Source organism: Amblyomma americanum, chromosome 11 (genome assembly GCF_052857255.1).
Source record: "Amblyomma americanum isolate KBUSLIRL-KWMA chromosome 11, ASM5285725v1, whole genome shotgun sequence".
Classification (NCBI taxonomy): domain Eukaryota; kingdom Metazoa; phylum Arthropoda; class Arachnida; order Ixodida; family Ixodidae; genus Amblyomma; species Amblyomma americanum.
Genome location: NC_135507.1, coordinates 4,545,739 through 4,561,582, shown reverse-complemented (window position 1 = coordinate 4,561,582; position 15,844 = coordinate 4,545,739). Strand labels below are relative to the sequence as shown.

The 15,844-nt window shown below is 43.1% G+C and overlaps 3 protein-coding genes across 4 annotated transcripts in view; 2 read left to right on the top strand and 1 right to left on the bottom strand.

Moving 5' to 3' along the window:
* The window catches only part of LOC144111406 (tetratricopeptide repeat protein 39B-like), a 122,085-nt gene extending 112,610 nt beyond the window's left edge, over window positions 1-9,475 (top strand). For both annotated transcript variants that reach the window (XM_077644687.1, XM_077644688.1), the window contains exons 12-18: window positions 143-234; window positions 1,891-2,052; window positions 2,629-2,746; window positions 3,648-3,759; window positions 3,840-3,957; window positions 5,610-5,726; window positions 7,393-9,475. In XM_077644687.1, coding sequence (XP_077500813.1) covers window positions 143-234; window positions 1,891-2,052; window positions 2,629-2,746; window positions 3,648-3,759; window positions 3,840-3,957; window positions 5,610-5,726; window positions 7,393-7,672 — 999 coding nt within the window. In that variant the 3' untranslated portion in view covers window positions 7,673-9,475. The remainder of the gene's footprint in view (window positions 1-142; window positions 235-1,890; window positions 2,053-2,628; window positions 2,747-3,647; window positions 3,760-3,839; window positions 3,958-5,609; window positions 5,727-7,392) is intronic.
* LOC144111408 (trafficking protein particle complex subunit 13) lies at window positions 8,455-12,270 on the bottom strand. Its single transcript, XM_077644691.1, has 2 exons — window positions 11,773-12,270; window positions 8,455-10,544 (listed from the first exon to the last, which is right to left on the bottom strand). Exons 1-2 carry the CDS (start codon window positions 12,268-12,270, stop codon window positions 9,792-9,794), a joined length of 1,251 nt encoding a protein of 416 aa, XP_077500817.1. The 3' UTR covers window positions 8,455-9,791.
* Window positions 12,271-12,414: 144 nt separating this feature from the next.
* The window catches only part of LOC144111407 (WD repeat-containing protein 76-like), a 33,677-nt gene continuing 30,247 nt past the window's right edge, over window positions 12,415-15,844 (top strand). Inside the window, exons 1-2 of the mRNA XM_077644689.1 lie at window positions 12,415-12,775; window positions 12,841-12,951. Of these exons, the coding sequence (XP_077500815.1) occupies window positions 12,731-12,775; window positions 12,841-12,951 (156 nt within the window). The 5' untranslated portion in view covers window positions 12,415-12,730. The remainder of the gene's footprint in view (window positions 12,776-12,840; window positions 12,952-15,844) is intronic.

Sequence of the window (15,844 nt, the reverse complement as noted above, 5' to 3'; positions counted from 1 at the left end):
TGACATAGCACCCGAGAGGGTTCATGCAACTTTAGATATTTTGGTTAATCATGCGTATTATGATGGGAGAGTTTAGTGGCTCGACCTCAAAGGCGTCTTTGGAGAGCCTTGTTACAAGATCTTGTGACTCCTTTCTTCACAGGCCATAAACCAGTATTATGAAGCTATCGAAGCGCAGAATGAGTGGATTCCATTCCATTATATTTGCTACTGGGAGTTGCTGTGGTGCCATTGGTAAGTGTTAGAGGCTTTGTGGCTATGTGAATCCCTCACTGAGCTCTTTGGCAATTCGGTATCTTATCATTTTGCATATCCTTTTAAACGAACACTCGCCAAAGTCATAAAGGAAAAAAAAAATAATAACCGTAAGAGAATTGACGTTTCGGCACCACTACGGGTGCCTTGTTCACAATGGGATGAAAAACGAGACGGGCTGCTGCTTATGTAGGGAAAACGTTGCGTATCGTGCGGATGTATATCTCGGGTAGATTGCCCTGCGTCCTGTTAATCGCTTGGCTTGTCATTTGTATGTGAAGGGATTCCTTGAGCAGACGAGTAGATAATGATTTTTCTTTCTCAAGTATGCGCGTGGAATCCCAGTCAATCAAGTGGCCCGTGTTTTGCTGGTGTTCGGCGAGAGCGTTAGAAATCACTTTTTTGTTTTTGACGTCACGCTGGTGTTCTTTGAATCGTCTCCTGAAGTCCCCTGTTTCGCCTATATAGGCTGCACCACATTCTTTGCAAGGAATTTCGTAAACTACCCCAGGGTAGCTGGTCTTTTCAAGCGGGTCCTTTGCTCGTACCAAATGGTTTCTGAGCTTGCTGGATGGGACATGGGCAACTTGGATGTCGTAGTCAGCCAGTATCCGGCATAACGTCTCGCTGACACCAGGGGCATATGGGACGGCTGCACGTTTTATCTTTTTGGCTGCTTTTGCTTCGGCTTGAGGGGCCGCAGCGTGTCGTTCTTGTGATTGTAGCACTTGACACGGGTATCTGTTCTTTGAAAGCTCCTTTCTTATGCGGCGGACTTCACGAGTTCTTTTGCATGGGCTTGAACAAAGCTTGAAGGCACGATTGTAAAGCGCTGTAGCAGCTGTGCGTTTCTGCCCTATTGGGTGCGCAGAATGAAAATTCAGGTACTTCCCTGTGTGGGTGGGCTTCCTGTACACGCTCGTCGTGATGCCATTTGCTGTTCGTTCGATGAGGACGTGGAGGAAAGGGAGGCGCCCATTGCTCTCTTCTTCCATCGTGAACTGAACGCTCTCTAGAAATGAGTTCAGGTGCCGTAGAAATTTTTCCGCATCCTGTCGTCGGATGATGCAGAAACAGTCGTCGACGTACCGCAGGAAAAACCTAGGTGGCGGGTCGAACGACGCATTTGTTGCCGTAGTGTTCAAGAAAACGGTTATCTATATTCAGTTATTAGCTTACCATCAGTAACATATTTTTGCAACAAATCAAGCAAGTCAGACTTACAGTGAATGAAACAGGTAGGCACTCATTCATATCATTCAGCTGTGAACTCTGAAGTTAATTCAGACATAAAATAGAGCTGTACAGTGTAGCCCAAGGCATGGGAGAGGGATGCTGTTATGCCTCCTGATTAAGCCTACACCTCAATCAGCATAAACTTTTTTTAAAAACCCATAGTGTTTTGAGATGTATAGCGGAATCTCTGCACTGTGGGAGCTCAAACAAACAAATCCACATGTTTCTTGCTAGGCAGTGAGGAGTATGTCAATCATTCATTCATACCACACTTTGCAGAACACATGGTAATGCTTATGAGGTTAGCAGCTTAACACATCCATGTAGAGGAGTGTATGAATGTGACCCCTTCACTTGTGGCTGTCATGTTAACCCTTCTTTGCACAAAAATGAAAACAGCTTTAGGTGTGATTGGGACCGAGCCATCGACACAGCGGACATCTTGCGCAAGGGTTGCCGGTGGTCGAAGGCCACCTATGTCTACATCCAGGCTTCCTGCCTCTATGCTAAGTACAAGGAAGGCAACACTGAACTCATGGAGGAGATTGCTAACCTGCTCAGGTAAGCTTGCATAAAAATCCTTATTTTACTTTTCAGCTTGGCTTAGAAGCATGTATAAAAATAAAATTGCTTGAAATTTGAAACACAACGGTAAATATTGTGAACACTGACTTTCATGTTAATGTCAAAGGTAATTGCTTTTGTATTTGGTTTTGTATCTTACTTTGTATTGTTTATTTGCTTTAATATGTTTGCTATGTTATAAATGTTTCACATATGTTTATGTAAGTTTGCTCTTTTATGGTACTCACTATTAGCCTTGAGGGTATCAATAAATAAAAGGATGAATGAACAAGCAGGAAAAGAAACAAATAGAAAAACAAGAGACAGGAAACAGAGAAAGAGGAAGTGCATGGGAAAGCAGAACAGCACTAAACGGGGCATATATAACAAGACAGCATGAAGAAAAGACTAACTGCAATGTTCACTGTGATTTGAAGAAGGCAGTGGCTGCAACAAATATTTGGGAAAAATTCACTTTAAAATATTTGGTTGGTCTCTCTTTAATTAGTTCATTCCTGAGATAAAGCTACCAGCATTTTTGAAAATTATATGCATATGGCTTGTTCCTTTCAGGCAAGCTCCTGGGCTCAAGCAAAAAATTGCTGGCAAGTCAATCCCAATTGAAAAGTTTGTGGTCAAAAAGTCTCAAAAGTTCTTCGACAATGGGCAGAGACTCACTCTACCTGTTGTGGTAAGTGAAGTCTAAATACGCCTAGCAGTATGCTGTGTTTCCATTAGAGCAAGGATGACTGTCTATACTGTTCTCTTGACCGAATATATTTAGTGCAATAATTTGTCAAGTTACCCCTAATGTAGATAGTATACCTATGAAGAAGCTTGTACAGCTCCCTACTAGTTTTCAAGTGGCACAGCATGTTTGTGGTATTAATATTGCATTAGGCCTAGTTTGTGGTAGGAACGCATTGTTGTTCAATAAAATTACAATCAAGAATACAGACTGCAATCCAACCTATGCTGTCTATAACCGCACCATCATCCAGTGATCCAAAAGCTAGGAACATCACGGCTCATTGTCTTTTTAGTCGGCTAGCACTAGATGCCTCGTGCCTGCGGATGAAGCCTTCACATGCCACTGTTGGCAGGTGGAAAAGTGGAGAGAGGGGAAACCCCCTTTCCTTTTCGTGCCCTACTACTTCAAGGTTCTCGCTAGTGAAAAAGCTGTTGTGTGCCCTGGTGAAGGAGGAAAACCGGTTTTGCGGCAATGGCAGCTGCAGCCACATGGAGAAGATGAAACACCAGCTGCAGCCAAGTGGAATGGAGGCAAACTGGTTTTACGACAGCTGCAGCCAAGTGGAAAGGCAGAAAACACATTGCATCTGCTGCCACTTACATTGTCTGTATAACCCTTGTGGGGGATACATATGCACTGTGCTAGCACACCCACGTCACAATTAGTTTCACGAAATAAATCAGCGGTTAATTTTTTTACACGGAGATTTTTGTTTTGTAGCACTTGGCTTTATTGATATTTGCAAGAGACGCACATGACCAATTCCTTGATTTATAGATCAATTAATGAGAACTTTCTTTGTTAAATCAGAGCCTATACAGTAGTCCTGCCTGCTTTTCAGGAAATCATGTACATGTGGAACAGCTTTCCCATGATCGGACGTAATGAGAAGCTGCTGCTGCAGATCTTGGGACTTATCGAGAATGCTCTGCCTGAAGTTTCCCGAGAAAAAGGTGAGCCGATGTTGCGTCGGTGGCAAAGGTCTGAACCCCGAGTCCTAAATTTTTACCTGCTGCATTGCTGTGCCTTACAGAGATGGATGAGCGGTATGTCGATGACTACTGTCTGGCGATGTTGCTGAAGGGCGTGTGCATGCGCTACATGGGCCACCCGCTGCAGTCAGAGGAGTGCTTCTTGGAAGTTTTCAACTAGTGAGTTCAGCTTCCCCTATGCTTCACATGATGATGGTTTGATTTCTAATGGCTCAACCAAAGAGTGCCTGGGCTCATGTGTTTAGCCTGCTCAAGGTGGGATCAAAGACCCATTTTTCCCAACCATTTAATATCTGGAAAGCCGAGCATATGGCCAGGGGAAGGTTTTTATCTCTTGGGAAACTGGTGGGTACACAGAAGCACTGGGGATCCAGCCCTGCACTTCCCAACACATAAAGCTAATGCAAGCTTTCAAATGCTTGATGACGAGCATGTAGAATGTTCCTCTGTGAATCATGTTTTAGCATTATACGTGCTTTGCAACAGTTTTAGATGACCTGAAGCTAAATAAGGCACTGTAATTTAGAAGTGAAATCGTCGCATTACCACCCTTTTATAAGGTGGGTTAGTACTTAATGCTTTGCTTTTTATTGTGCAAACAAGCAACTTACATAGCTGAACAGCATGATAACACCAGAAAAGAATGCAATAATGACAAATAAAGAAGGGGTTAATCTGAAAAAACTTATTGTCAGTCAAAGTTCCATCTGTTAGCAGAAAGAAGAAACATTATTCCTTTGGTTAACAAAAGCCCTGGACGCTGGATGCCTCGGACGCTTTGGTTCCCAAGAAAAACTGTTCATGAATTGAGTTATTCGTAATAACGAATCACAAATGAAAAAAATTATACAGAAAAAAACATGGCATGTTCAGGGTCTGCTTCTGTGTGTATTAATGGTCAGTGAAGTTGAAACTAGACACAATTTTTGCAGCTCCAAGTCCATTATTCTGTTCACCATTATGCTGACGTGCCTATAGTGATCTGTGTATGACATACTTGATGGCGTCTCATGGCTGGATGACTTAACCACTACTACGACAGTTCACATCCCACAACAACACAGCTCACTTGTCAGACAGCTGCTGAATAAGGCTTTCTACTTAGCACAACTGCAGAGAGAGTTTTCTTTGCAACCATTCATGCTATACAGCAAATGGTAAAGAGCATCGACTCGGCAACTTTGCACTGGAAAACTAGAAAAGAAGAGTCTCGTCAGTCAGTAATTTGCTCTTTTCATATGCCTTCATCTGGTGTCCTGCGCTCAAAATGCAGAAAACGAGATATCTGTTTTGGGCAGTAGAGATTTTGCTCTCATCACCGTCCATAATAATGCAGCAAAAATGCATAGGCCCCAATAGGCCTTCTACATTTTCCCCCTGTCTATTGTCCAGGCAGCGAGTTTCCATTTTAACAAGGCATAAATACATTGAAAAAGAAAAACTTCGCAGAAAGGCTGTCCTTAATTCGATTCATTTCAATTAACAGGAGTCATATTAATGGGATACGACTGTACATGCCTTTCTTTAATATGCTGAAAGCCCCAATGATCTCCATAAATTTGGTTTCTGTTGTCAATGATGATGTCGCAGTGTTCAAAATATGGTTTCCAGTCACGGCAGTCTTTGCAGTGGCTTCACGGGAGTCCACTGATACGATTTTACACACTGTTCCAGCGTTCATGCAAACAGTAATTTAGGCATGTCTGCATATTTCATTCCCTTGCACTGTGGTAAGCAATATGTTGGCCAAGCATTATAAGTATGTAAATGCTGCTGACACAGCTCGCACAATTTGAATTTCTCATCCGCAGCCAAGATCAGATCCTGGAGGACACGTACCTGCTGCCTTTTGCCGCTGCTGAGCTGGGCTTCTTGTCAATGCAGCAGCAGCAATACACAAAGGCAAAGGAGTGGCTTGACCAGGCCAGGTAACAAATGTTCAAAAGATGACAACTGACCTGTGCTAGTGCTACATTAAAAGAAAAGAGAAAACAAAGTCTTGGGTGTGCCTAACATCAACACATTATGTGAAAAACTTTTAGAATCATTTTAATTGCGTGAATATTTTTATCAGTGAGAGACAGTCGAAAAGGGAAGGTGAACAGACTGACTAGAAAAAAGTACCGGTTTGTTATTCTGCAAAGGGGGAGAGGGAAGAGAGTGTATAAAGGTGAAGGAGGAAAGTGAGCTGAATTAAATATGAAGACTGTCAAGGAAGGAAGCAAGGAAAAAGCTCAAGGTTCACCTTAAGAGTATGACGCAACAGCGTTAAAGGGCCCCTAAGGCTGCTCAGACTCTGAGATCCCACGGTGCACCCTTTCACAGACATCGACACACTTGTTGCCATAACATATTGTGAAATTACACATCATTGTTCATTATAACCATGATGGCAATTAGTGATCATAATTAACTAAGTATTCATGTAATGTTATTCACATACTATGATGTGAGGTGCTCGTACAAGGCCTCCTTTTAACCCACTGAACAAACACCCGACCCAAAGGACAGTGATTCATTTCCTCTTGGCAATCACTTTTCTTTTCAGCAAAACTGCGTTTCTACATCGCTGCCCTCTCATTTCCATTCACAGTGATGCTAGTGTCAGGTTTTTCGCTGAACTGGACCTTTAACACTATCACGCTAATAAGTGCAAAATTCTCTATAGGGCTCTAAAACAACACCTTTCCGCTACGAGCTGAAACCTGTTTGAAAGTTAGTGTCAAAAATAAACATGCCATTCTTGTGTGCCCCAGACTTCCAAATGTAGAGAGTTTGGAACAGTGTGCACAGTTTATTGTAAACATTATTTTTTCAAATTGTTGGAGTGTGAAATTGTGTTCTGCAGCCTTTTTATCTCCTCACTCTAAATATTATTCTTTCATCATTGTTTGTATGAGGCATGGCGATTACATTTTAGGAAAATAGAAATTTTTTCCTTTGCTTTTAGGGTTGCATTTCATATTTTTTGCATTTGTACAATTATCCCCTTTCTTAGATATTCAGTTGATTCTTTCTATGCCAGTTGACTGCACTAAGACCAGTTATCATCAAGTTAAAACAGACTCAAAGAGCTTGTTTGGGAGGTGTGGTAACATGGGCAATCTGACCTCAGAGCAAAACAGATTAAAACTGTTATCAACAAAATAGTTACTAAAGTATAGTCGTGTGTGCATGCTATGTGTTCTTGTATCTGTCTGAAGAAGTTTTTAAGAAAAATAGCTTATGTGAAGACATTCCAGTCTTGTCCCAAATAGACCAGGACCCCAAATAGACTTTAACTAAGGGCATGGAGATGAAGCAGTGACAAAGTGATGGAAGAAAAATGCTAATTGTTGCACGTGTTAATTACAGGGTGCTTGAACAATTGCAAAAACCAAAAATATAGGATTTAAATCAGTAGATTAAGCCCCAAAATTACAACAACCATGAGTAATAACACTACCTGTGAACTTGAAAGATTCAGAGTTACAATTACTATTCATGAACTTGGCAAAGCATCTACAACTTTGTATCTTTGTTACTAACAACTGTTATAGTGCTCTGGTACTATCAGAGTAAATAATTTTTTCCTTCCTTTCCATTTTCAAACAGAAACAACTACCGCGACTACTTGCTTGAGTCTCTCGTGCACTTCCGAATCCACTCAGCGCTGAAGACGCTCCGCAGCGGAGGCCACCTTTCTCCACGGTCCGACCCAACAACACCGTCACCCACAAACTCACCGTTCCCGTCGCCCCTGAACACACCCACGCATGGCGTCATGGTCAACGGAAGCTTTCCCTTCCTGAGCACCAGTCCGGGAATCACCAAGAAAGTGATGCACGCCCCCATTCCAAACGCTGGCGAGGAAGGCGTCGTCGGTGCCGACTGAGACTGTCTCCAGCCAATCTTGAAGAAACGCCCCAACACGTGATGCCGCACCGAGTTCAGCCCTGCTTGCTTAGCCAGCAACCCTCGTTTTTTGGCTTTACGGCTGGATTGTGCAGAGGCCGGATCAAAGTCAAGCCTGAGGCAAAGAATGCTAAACAGAGTCTGGCTAAACTGGTCGCGGCTATAAACTTGGGTCACCGCAATCATTCCAACTCTGTGATCAGAGTGATGGCACTCGTCTACTTTTTCTCATTGTTCATGTGTTATTCGCACTTTTTTGTGCTCTGATGTTGGCACAAGAGAGAGCATTGTTTTGTGGGATAGCAAGCGCTTTGTTCATGCTGAGAAAACTACACTTTGTCCGCATGTGTGCTGTCTCCCTTTGTGCAATGGCGTGCTTTACGACTGGACTGGCAGCAAAGCTAGTGCCCACGACCAACTGTGAAAAATCGCTGCGCTTCCTGCAATGAAAAAAAATATATTGTCGCTGCTGCATGCTTTGAAATGAATGCAAGCAGTGAACATTCCTTGCAGACATGCCCACCGGAAAGGCTTAAGTTGTTAGCAGATACACTAGGGAAAACAAAAACTCTGCGATTCATGTAATGAGCTGAAGATCTGAACTACAGCTTTTCAGTCATTTATTATACTATGCAGCATCAGAGAGTGCATTCTTTAGCTTTAAGTTTCTTCATGTGACCTGCAGCAGCACAAATTAAATGGCACACCTAATGGCTAAGTTTCAGCCAACAGTGCCGATTAAGTAAAATAAATGAAGAGTAATGAAAATAGAAGCCATTTGCAGGTTTTATTCCAGCAGATAAGCGCACATCTTAAATACGCTTTCTGTAACAAGAGCAGTGCAGATTTTCTTTTTTTCCAGGGTGTGTAATTTAGATTCAGTACTGGAACCCCCTCGTGCTCTGCGTAATCTCACCTCTGCATGTAACATCACAAATTCAGCAAACGATCATCACCTGCTTAAAGAGAGCTTCTGAACAGTGAATGGTGTTTCAATGTACTATCAGGCAAGGTTATTTGAATCACTGTACTGATGTTGGTCGTTATAAAGTATGCGCAAATGGGGCGTGTACTCAAAGGCTATGTCTGTCTAGATATACAGTCTTATGGCCTCCACGACTGAAGGTTTAAAAAAGCCATACTGAAGTTTCACTTAAGTTAGGCTGAACAAAGACTGCACTTATCATTTACCCTGCTACTTCATGTGTAGCTTGCAGTTTAACTGTACTGAACTATGTATACCAAACATGGGTTTAGTAAAAAGTGAGGCCATTAGATGCACTCAACGATCAGGTAAAGATGTAAAGACTTAAAACTTGAGTGAGTGCATAATTCATGGCAACTGAGTACTTGGATGGGCACTCCACATAGCATTGCAGTAGCTTGATCTTGCTTGCATTGCATTTTTGCACTGGCCTGAAGTTAGCTGTGCATTTGAAACATGTTATATTGTTCTGTGTTACTACTATTACCGGCAATGCACTCAACAGTCATTCCACTTAAAACGTGCTATATTTTTTACCACTTCATTCTGTGCGTGCTTGTAGAAAAAAAAAAGCAATAAGCCACATTCAATTGGTTTGGAAAACACGATCCTTGCTGCCGCAGCAGCAGCCACTAAGTGTTTCTATATGCCCCATTCTCGTGTATATTTTTGTGATACATTCCCTTCAGTGTAGAGATTTACTGTAAGAGAAGAGAGATATGTGTGTAGTTCAAGTTTGTCGGCCAGTCTTACAAGCATGCTTATATCTCTAGCCAATAAAACCAGAACTCTCTACAAGTTGGTGCCTCATGATTTACTATGAACGTCAAACAGTGTGCATGATACAGTTACACACAAAACAAAAAAAAAGTGAAACTTGAGCAGACTGCTTAAATTATGAAATATCTCTTTGCTATCACACTAATTTCAGCGTGTAACAAATAATTGCAAATATAAGCACAGGGAATGAATAAGAACCAGCATAACAGCAACATAATCTATGAACCGCTTCATATAAGCGTTATACATTAACAATAATCCCCTGGGATTGGCATTCGAATTTTCCCTTAATATAAAACATCTAAACTGAAACTAGCAAAGGAATAAGTCACAATCAGCACGAAACTGTCGTTCCATTGGAGCATACAAACACGCATGCAATGTCGTCATAGTCGTACGTCTGCTTCAGGTATGTGTCCGACAGCTTGATGCCCGAGACTCCCTGGAGGCCTGTTCTGAAAGGTACTGCTTCCAGCTTGAGGCGAACGGTGGCTTGAGGTTCTAGCTTGCCCAGGCTCTGTCCTGATGTCCCCTGCCACAGTAGACCCGACGATGGCGCATTTTCAAGCGCGAGGACCAGGTCCATCACCCTCTGACATGTGTTTGTTATAGAACAGGCGATCTCGAACGGCTCTTCCAAATTGACGGTACTTGGCGCCGACTCTATTGTAAGCTTGATGTCCTCGTAGCCAGGGGCTATTCGCTCCAGCTGCGATGTCTGCAGACGCCCCCTCTCGCCCATTGCAGAGCGCCAGATGATGTCGAGCTTTCCAATACTCGTGACGCCACTCCGACGTCTCTCCTGCTGCGTAGCCAAGCTGCTTGATTCGGAGGATTGCAACCGAGGCGATAGGCTGAACAGGTACTGTCGTGTGTCATGAGGGTTTAGGAAATTCACAGGCCCAAACACGCTCTGGCTGTCCCCGCACGTGTTGAGCTGGCATACACTAAAATGCGGTGATGGCTCCAGTGCCACTTTCTCGAGGCAGATGGGCGTGGAGGTGATGTTCTGTAGCTGTGCCTCCAGGTAGACCTCGTCTGATTCGGCGTTATAAAACTTGGTTTTGACGTCAAGTGGCTTGTAAACCTGAAATTGAAAAAATATAGCCGTTTAAGGATGACAGTGCCTGAGCAGTCAAGAATCTTTTACCTGGTGACATAAGTGAGAAGCGCTCAATAACTGCTGCTGCACTGCATGATGGAAGATGGAGCTTGGCTGCCACAGTGCAGGCCAGAGGTGGTGGAAAGCGCTTTATAACAACATGGTAAGCTGTCGGAGCACAACACTAAATGAGAAATGCATCCAACCGGTGCATGAAGTTCTATTGTAACCTAATCACCATTAGTTTTTTAAGCATTATTATCACTTGTGACCTTTATTGGATAAAATTCCTCTATTCCACACAGTTTAATAACCAATATTCGATGCTCAGAAGCAAGATCTCTAAAGCTACGCTATGGCACACATTTGTTACTACAGACTAATCGTGCCGACAGGCAGCATGAGTGGCACTTATGGCGCCAACTCGCGTAATAAAGTTCAAGCCGCACAGAGCAGCGCTATTGTATTTACATCACGCGGTTACCAGGCGTAGCACATGGGTGAATGGGTGGAAGGTAGGAGCATCCCCTTTGAAATGGGGCGGTGGCAGTTGCCACCAGGCTGTTTTTTTCCCATTTATTTTTGTTTAACTCTGCTGTAAGTTAATAAAATTCGCCATTTTCTTTAAAGTACATCTTCCTAGACTTTTAAACCTATGTCACCTCTCTGCTTTTGAGCCACCAATCCTCCAATCGCGTTTTGCTAATTTCCACCGCAGATTTATTTACATGACTATTCTTATCTCTAAACCCTAGGGCCTCAGGAAGAGTGACTGTGCCTGCATTGACATCGGGATGGATACTATCACATTTTAGAATGAGGTGTTCTGTTGCTTCTACAAATTTACCACACACAGCACATGTGTCGTCTTCTTCGTTAAATTTCTTTTTGTAGCTGCGCGTTCTAAGACACCCTGGCCTAGCTTCAGAGGAGGGCACTGCCTCTTGAGTTATCATAAAACGTTTCCTTCCTGATCTGCCTTTTCCAGTATCGATATAGTTCTACACTATGCTTCTTTTCCATTGAATCTATCCAATTTTTACCTTCGACGTTTTTAACCTGCCGTTTAATGCTTTCTTTCTTCTTCCTCGTTGGCAAACCGGTGCGCTCACGCCACCTTTTGGACACAGAAAGAAAAAAAAAAACTTGCACAAGATGTCGCCGCTGGTTTCGTGGCTCCCAATCACGCGAGAGAGAACCATCTTTTCCGAACCTGAAACTTGAAGAACTTGCGAAAGTGCATCTTGTCCCCAGCCTGCGTTGAGTAGTTCACAGTGCAGACAAGGATGTGCGTGTTGATGTCTTTCACCTCGTGGTGGATGACCTCATCGATGCTGCCGTTGGGAGCCAGTTCAGCGACCACGGCGGGTCCGTCGGTCCGACCTGTCAGGAACACTTTCTGCGAGTCGGTTTGAAGCTCGGCCCTGACGGACACGTCGCGCACCGTGGTCTGGCTATCGTTGTGGACGCTCATGTAGCAGGAGAAGGTTTCGCCGAGGTAGATGTTGCCGAAGCTCTGGGGAAGCATGAGAAAGCTACCCGCCCCGAACAGCTCGAGGCCCAGCGGCGCTCCCAGGTCCTGCTTCAGTTCTTGCATCCACATGCTGCCCGGGATGTCCCGGGAATCGCACACGACGGGCACAGTCGTGAACAAGGAAGGCCGCGTCAGACGCATAACCTTCAACGCGAGCAACTGTTCCCGGTGATCCATCGCGCTGCTTGCCTGCGGGCACGCACGCGCGACTGTCCGGGCGGATTACCGTATAACTTGATCGCTGAATCGGAGTCGCTGCGTCGATAAACATAAAACACGCCGCCAGCCAGCTCACACGCCCACCGCCATGTTGATGCGACGGGCGCGACTCGCAGTGACAACAGCAGGAAAGTACAACAATTTTTTTTTGCAAGCAAGTTGTAAAATCATTACGTGTAAAAATTAAATTCCGCGCTTTGCATTGTAAGCAAGCAAGATGTGCGCGCTTTCAGAAGTAAGTCACGTGACCATTGCTTCTCGCGTTGCGCGCGCAAACTCGGCGAAAGCGCGCGGCAAGCTTCAGCATGCAACTTTGCACGTGCGAAACCGAGGAGGTAGCAACGATCTGAACTTCCTGTGCTGCCTTGACGTCCCGCGATCTTTGCACTTGAGTTAGCGACGAAACTCGTGTTTCACGATGAACGCTGTGTCGACTTTTTACAGCCCTTCTACAAGGATTTCGGTGAGTGCATTCGAGAGTGTCTTTGTGGGTTTTTCTAATGGCTACCATTTCGGTTCATTCGTCAGGCGCGTCTGACTGTCATTCGTATGAAGAAAGCCCGAGAAAAAGTGGAGGCTGAAGAGGAGGAAACGCGTAACAAGGAGTCGACAACTGCAAAACGGAAAGCGCAACAGCTGGTGCGTAGATCCGCATGGTTTCATTCCGTGAAGTCGTATGATGTGTTGGAGTGCAGTAGCGTTTGCTGGTAATTCCTCACGTGCAGCTGCGTCCCACTAGTGTAACACATTTTTATCATCCTGCACCTTGCCGAGTTATAATCCACCTTTATTTCTGGATTACTCTCACCTCATTGTAAATAATATCACAGGACGGTTACGACTGTGTAACGCGAGATTCAGCGATAGCTGTTTATGCATTTAGTTTGGGTACAGTGCTCTAGAATGTGTAGTTTGGGGGATATTTTCCTGGCGCACTCGTACTTGCACTGGTGCAGTGGTCAAGTGATGCAGTTGCCTTTAATAAAATGGAAGTGCACTTCAAGGCACTTCTTGATCACATTTTTAAAGGCACCAAACGCCTTCTACAGCTGCGGTGTCGGAAAATCTGCCGAGACTCCGCTGAAACGTCGAAATTTGCGTGTGCCTCTGTGCTTTGACGTGTCATTCGGCCGAAGCAAAGTAACCTTGCCTGAGAACATTTCTGGCACCATGCTTACATAGTTTGCGACCCGTTCTTCGTACAATTGTGAGCAGCTCGATATAGAGGACGGACATAAACGAAAATCAAGTCCGTCGTCACAACCGCGTTATTCACAAGACAGGCGTCAGGAACTTGCGCAGCCTGTGACCCTAGTGAGCATTATACTCGGCGTTTTTGTTCTCTGTGCATGAATTTAACCGTGCATGGTGAATTTTTCCCAGTCCAACTGATTTATGGAACAGTCCCACTTGGTTCCAACTGGGACCAATTCCCAAATGGAACCAAATGGTAATTGTTTCATAAACCAGCTAGTCTGGGAAGGATTTTTACCAAGCATTTTTTGTTGACACCGGTGATGTCACATGTCAGGTGGCTAACGCTTTCACATGGCCTATCCAGTGGTATCTATTTTATATTGTGTAAAGAGAAGGATTTCGTATATATATATATATATATATATGTAGCTAGCATATTTTTTCCAAGCAAGCTTGTCTGCTTCTTGATGCTGCTCTGGCTCCTTCAGCCATCAGGGTGGTGGGGGTAGCAATGGCGATTTTGTCGCAGATTAAAAAAATCAGTGCAGAATTTCATTAGCTACATTATTACCCGTGGTGATCAGTGTCGTTTGCAGAAATTTCCCTGGTATGTAACGAACAGAAGAAACTGTTTCTTTTCGTGACACTTTCTCCACATCAGTAATGATGGATTCTTTGGGAGTACCCCAGGAATCTGTGTTAGGGCCGCTTTTGTTTTTGTTATCTATTAATGATATTGTGCAGGATATTCCAGTTAAACATTAATTTTTTTGCTGACGACTGTGTTCTGTACTTCGAAATTAACAGCACATCAGACCAATTATTATTGAACAGTGCGCTTCAAAAAGTTGTTTCTTGGTGTCATGACAGGCAGATGGTCATCAATGTTGAAAAAACTGTTTTCATGAGAGTAACGCATAAGAAGAAACCTTTGCTTTTTTTACTACAGTATTAATAATGCCTTACTTTCAGAAGTAAGCAGTTGTAAGTACTTAGGGCTGTGGATCGCGAATGATCTTAACTGGAGTACTCATATTAACTGCATAATCGCGAAAGCTAACAGTAAACATTTTTCCAGGCGTGTGCTTAAATTTTCTACTCCTGCTGTACGTCTCTTGGCTTATAAATCAGTTGTATTACCCATTTTAGACTACGCTGTCATTATTTGGGACCCTCTTACAAAAACTAATATTGCTGAACTAGAAAAAGTGCAGAGGAGAGCTGCGCGTTTCATTTATAACACATTTACCACTGTTACAGATCTTTTAAAAAGGGCGAATCTTTCTCCGTTACCAATTAATTAATGGTCGCTATAAAACTGACATAACTAATATATCTTTCTCTACCGGATATGCTACTAGCCAAAGGCATAATCTAGCTGTTACTCAGTTTTCCTTGCGTAACAACGCTTTCAAGGTTTCATTTTTCCCCCGCACAATAGTTGACTGGAATCAGCTGAAAAACAATTCCGTCTCTGCACCAACGTTAACTGCATTTTTATCAAGTTTAGAATAATGCTATTTCATGTATTATGTGCTCGTTTGCTTCTTTGCTGTTACCGTGTGTGTGATAATTTAACTTTTTATTTATTTGATCTTGTTGAGCCCAGCTGTGCCTTGTGTGTTTTTTGTGCTTTCTATTGTATAACCAGTGCTTCATGCATTTTTTTTCTTTTTCTGTACATGCCATTGTTTCAAATCATGTTTGTAACACTCTGCTAAAATCACCGTGTGGTGATTGCAGTATCTACAAATAAATAAATAACTGGTTTATGAAACAGTTTCCAACTGGTACATACTAGGAAGTGTTCCATAAACCAATTGCACTGGTTAAGATTTTATATGCCTTTTGAGATGTGGTGTGTGCGATTTTTTGCCACCATGCTTATTTCTTCCTTCTGCCTTCACTTTTGCATTTACTGCAGAAAGAAGGAAATATATTGATGTTATTAGGCATTTGTTTTGGATTACATTTTTTTTTCTGCATTGGTTGCGTCACTATAAAAAATTCATGCATGATAAAGGTTCTCCATGCATTGATATACTACAGCAGGAACTTCTTTGAGCTCTACCCATGTTGCATGTGCAAATTTGATGCAATTGAGTTTTAATGGCATTTTTGCAGTGCCAGACATATAAATTTTACTTTCACCATTGGCAGCCTGTTTAATTCGCCAGGACTTATTCAGCAATGAAATACTTAGTCTCATCCCCATTCCCCACGCAGAACAGTGTGCAATTTGATTACAAAAAACTTGAGTCAAGTAGTAATTATGATTCGATCATGACTTTATGTCATATGAAGCATCTCCATCACAGCTTCCTTGCAACTTATT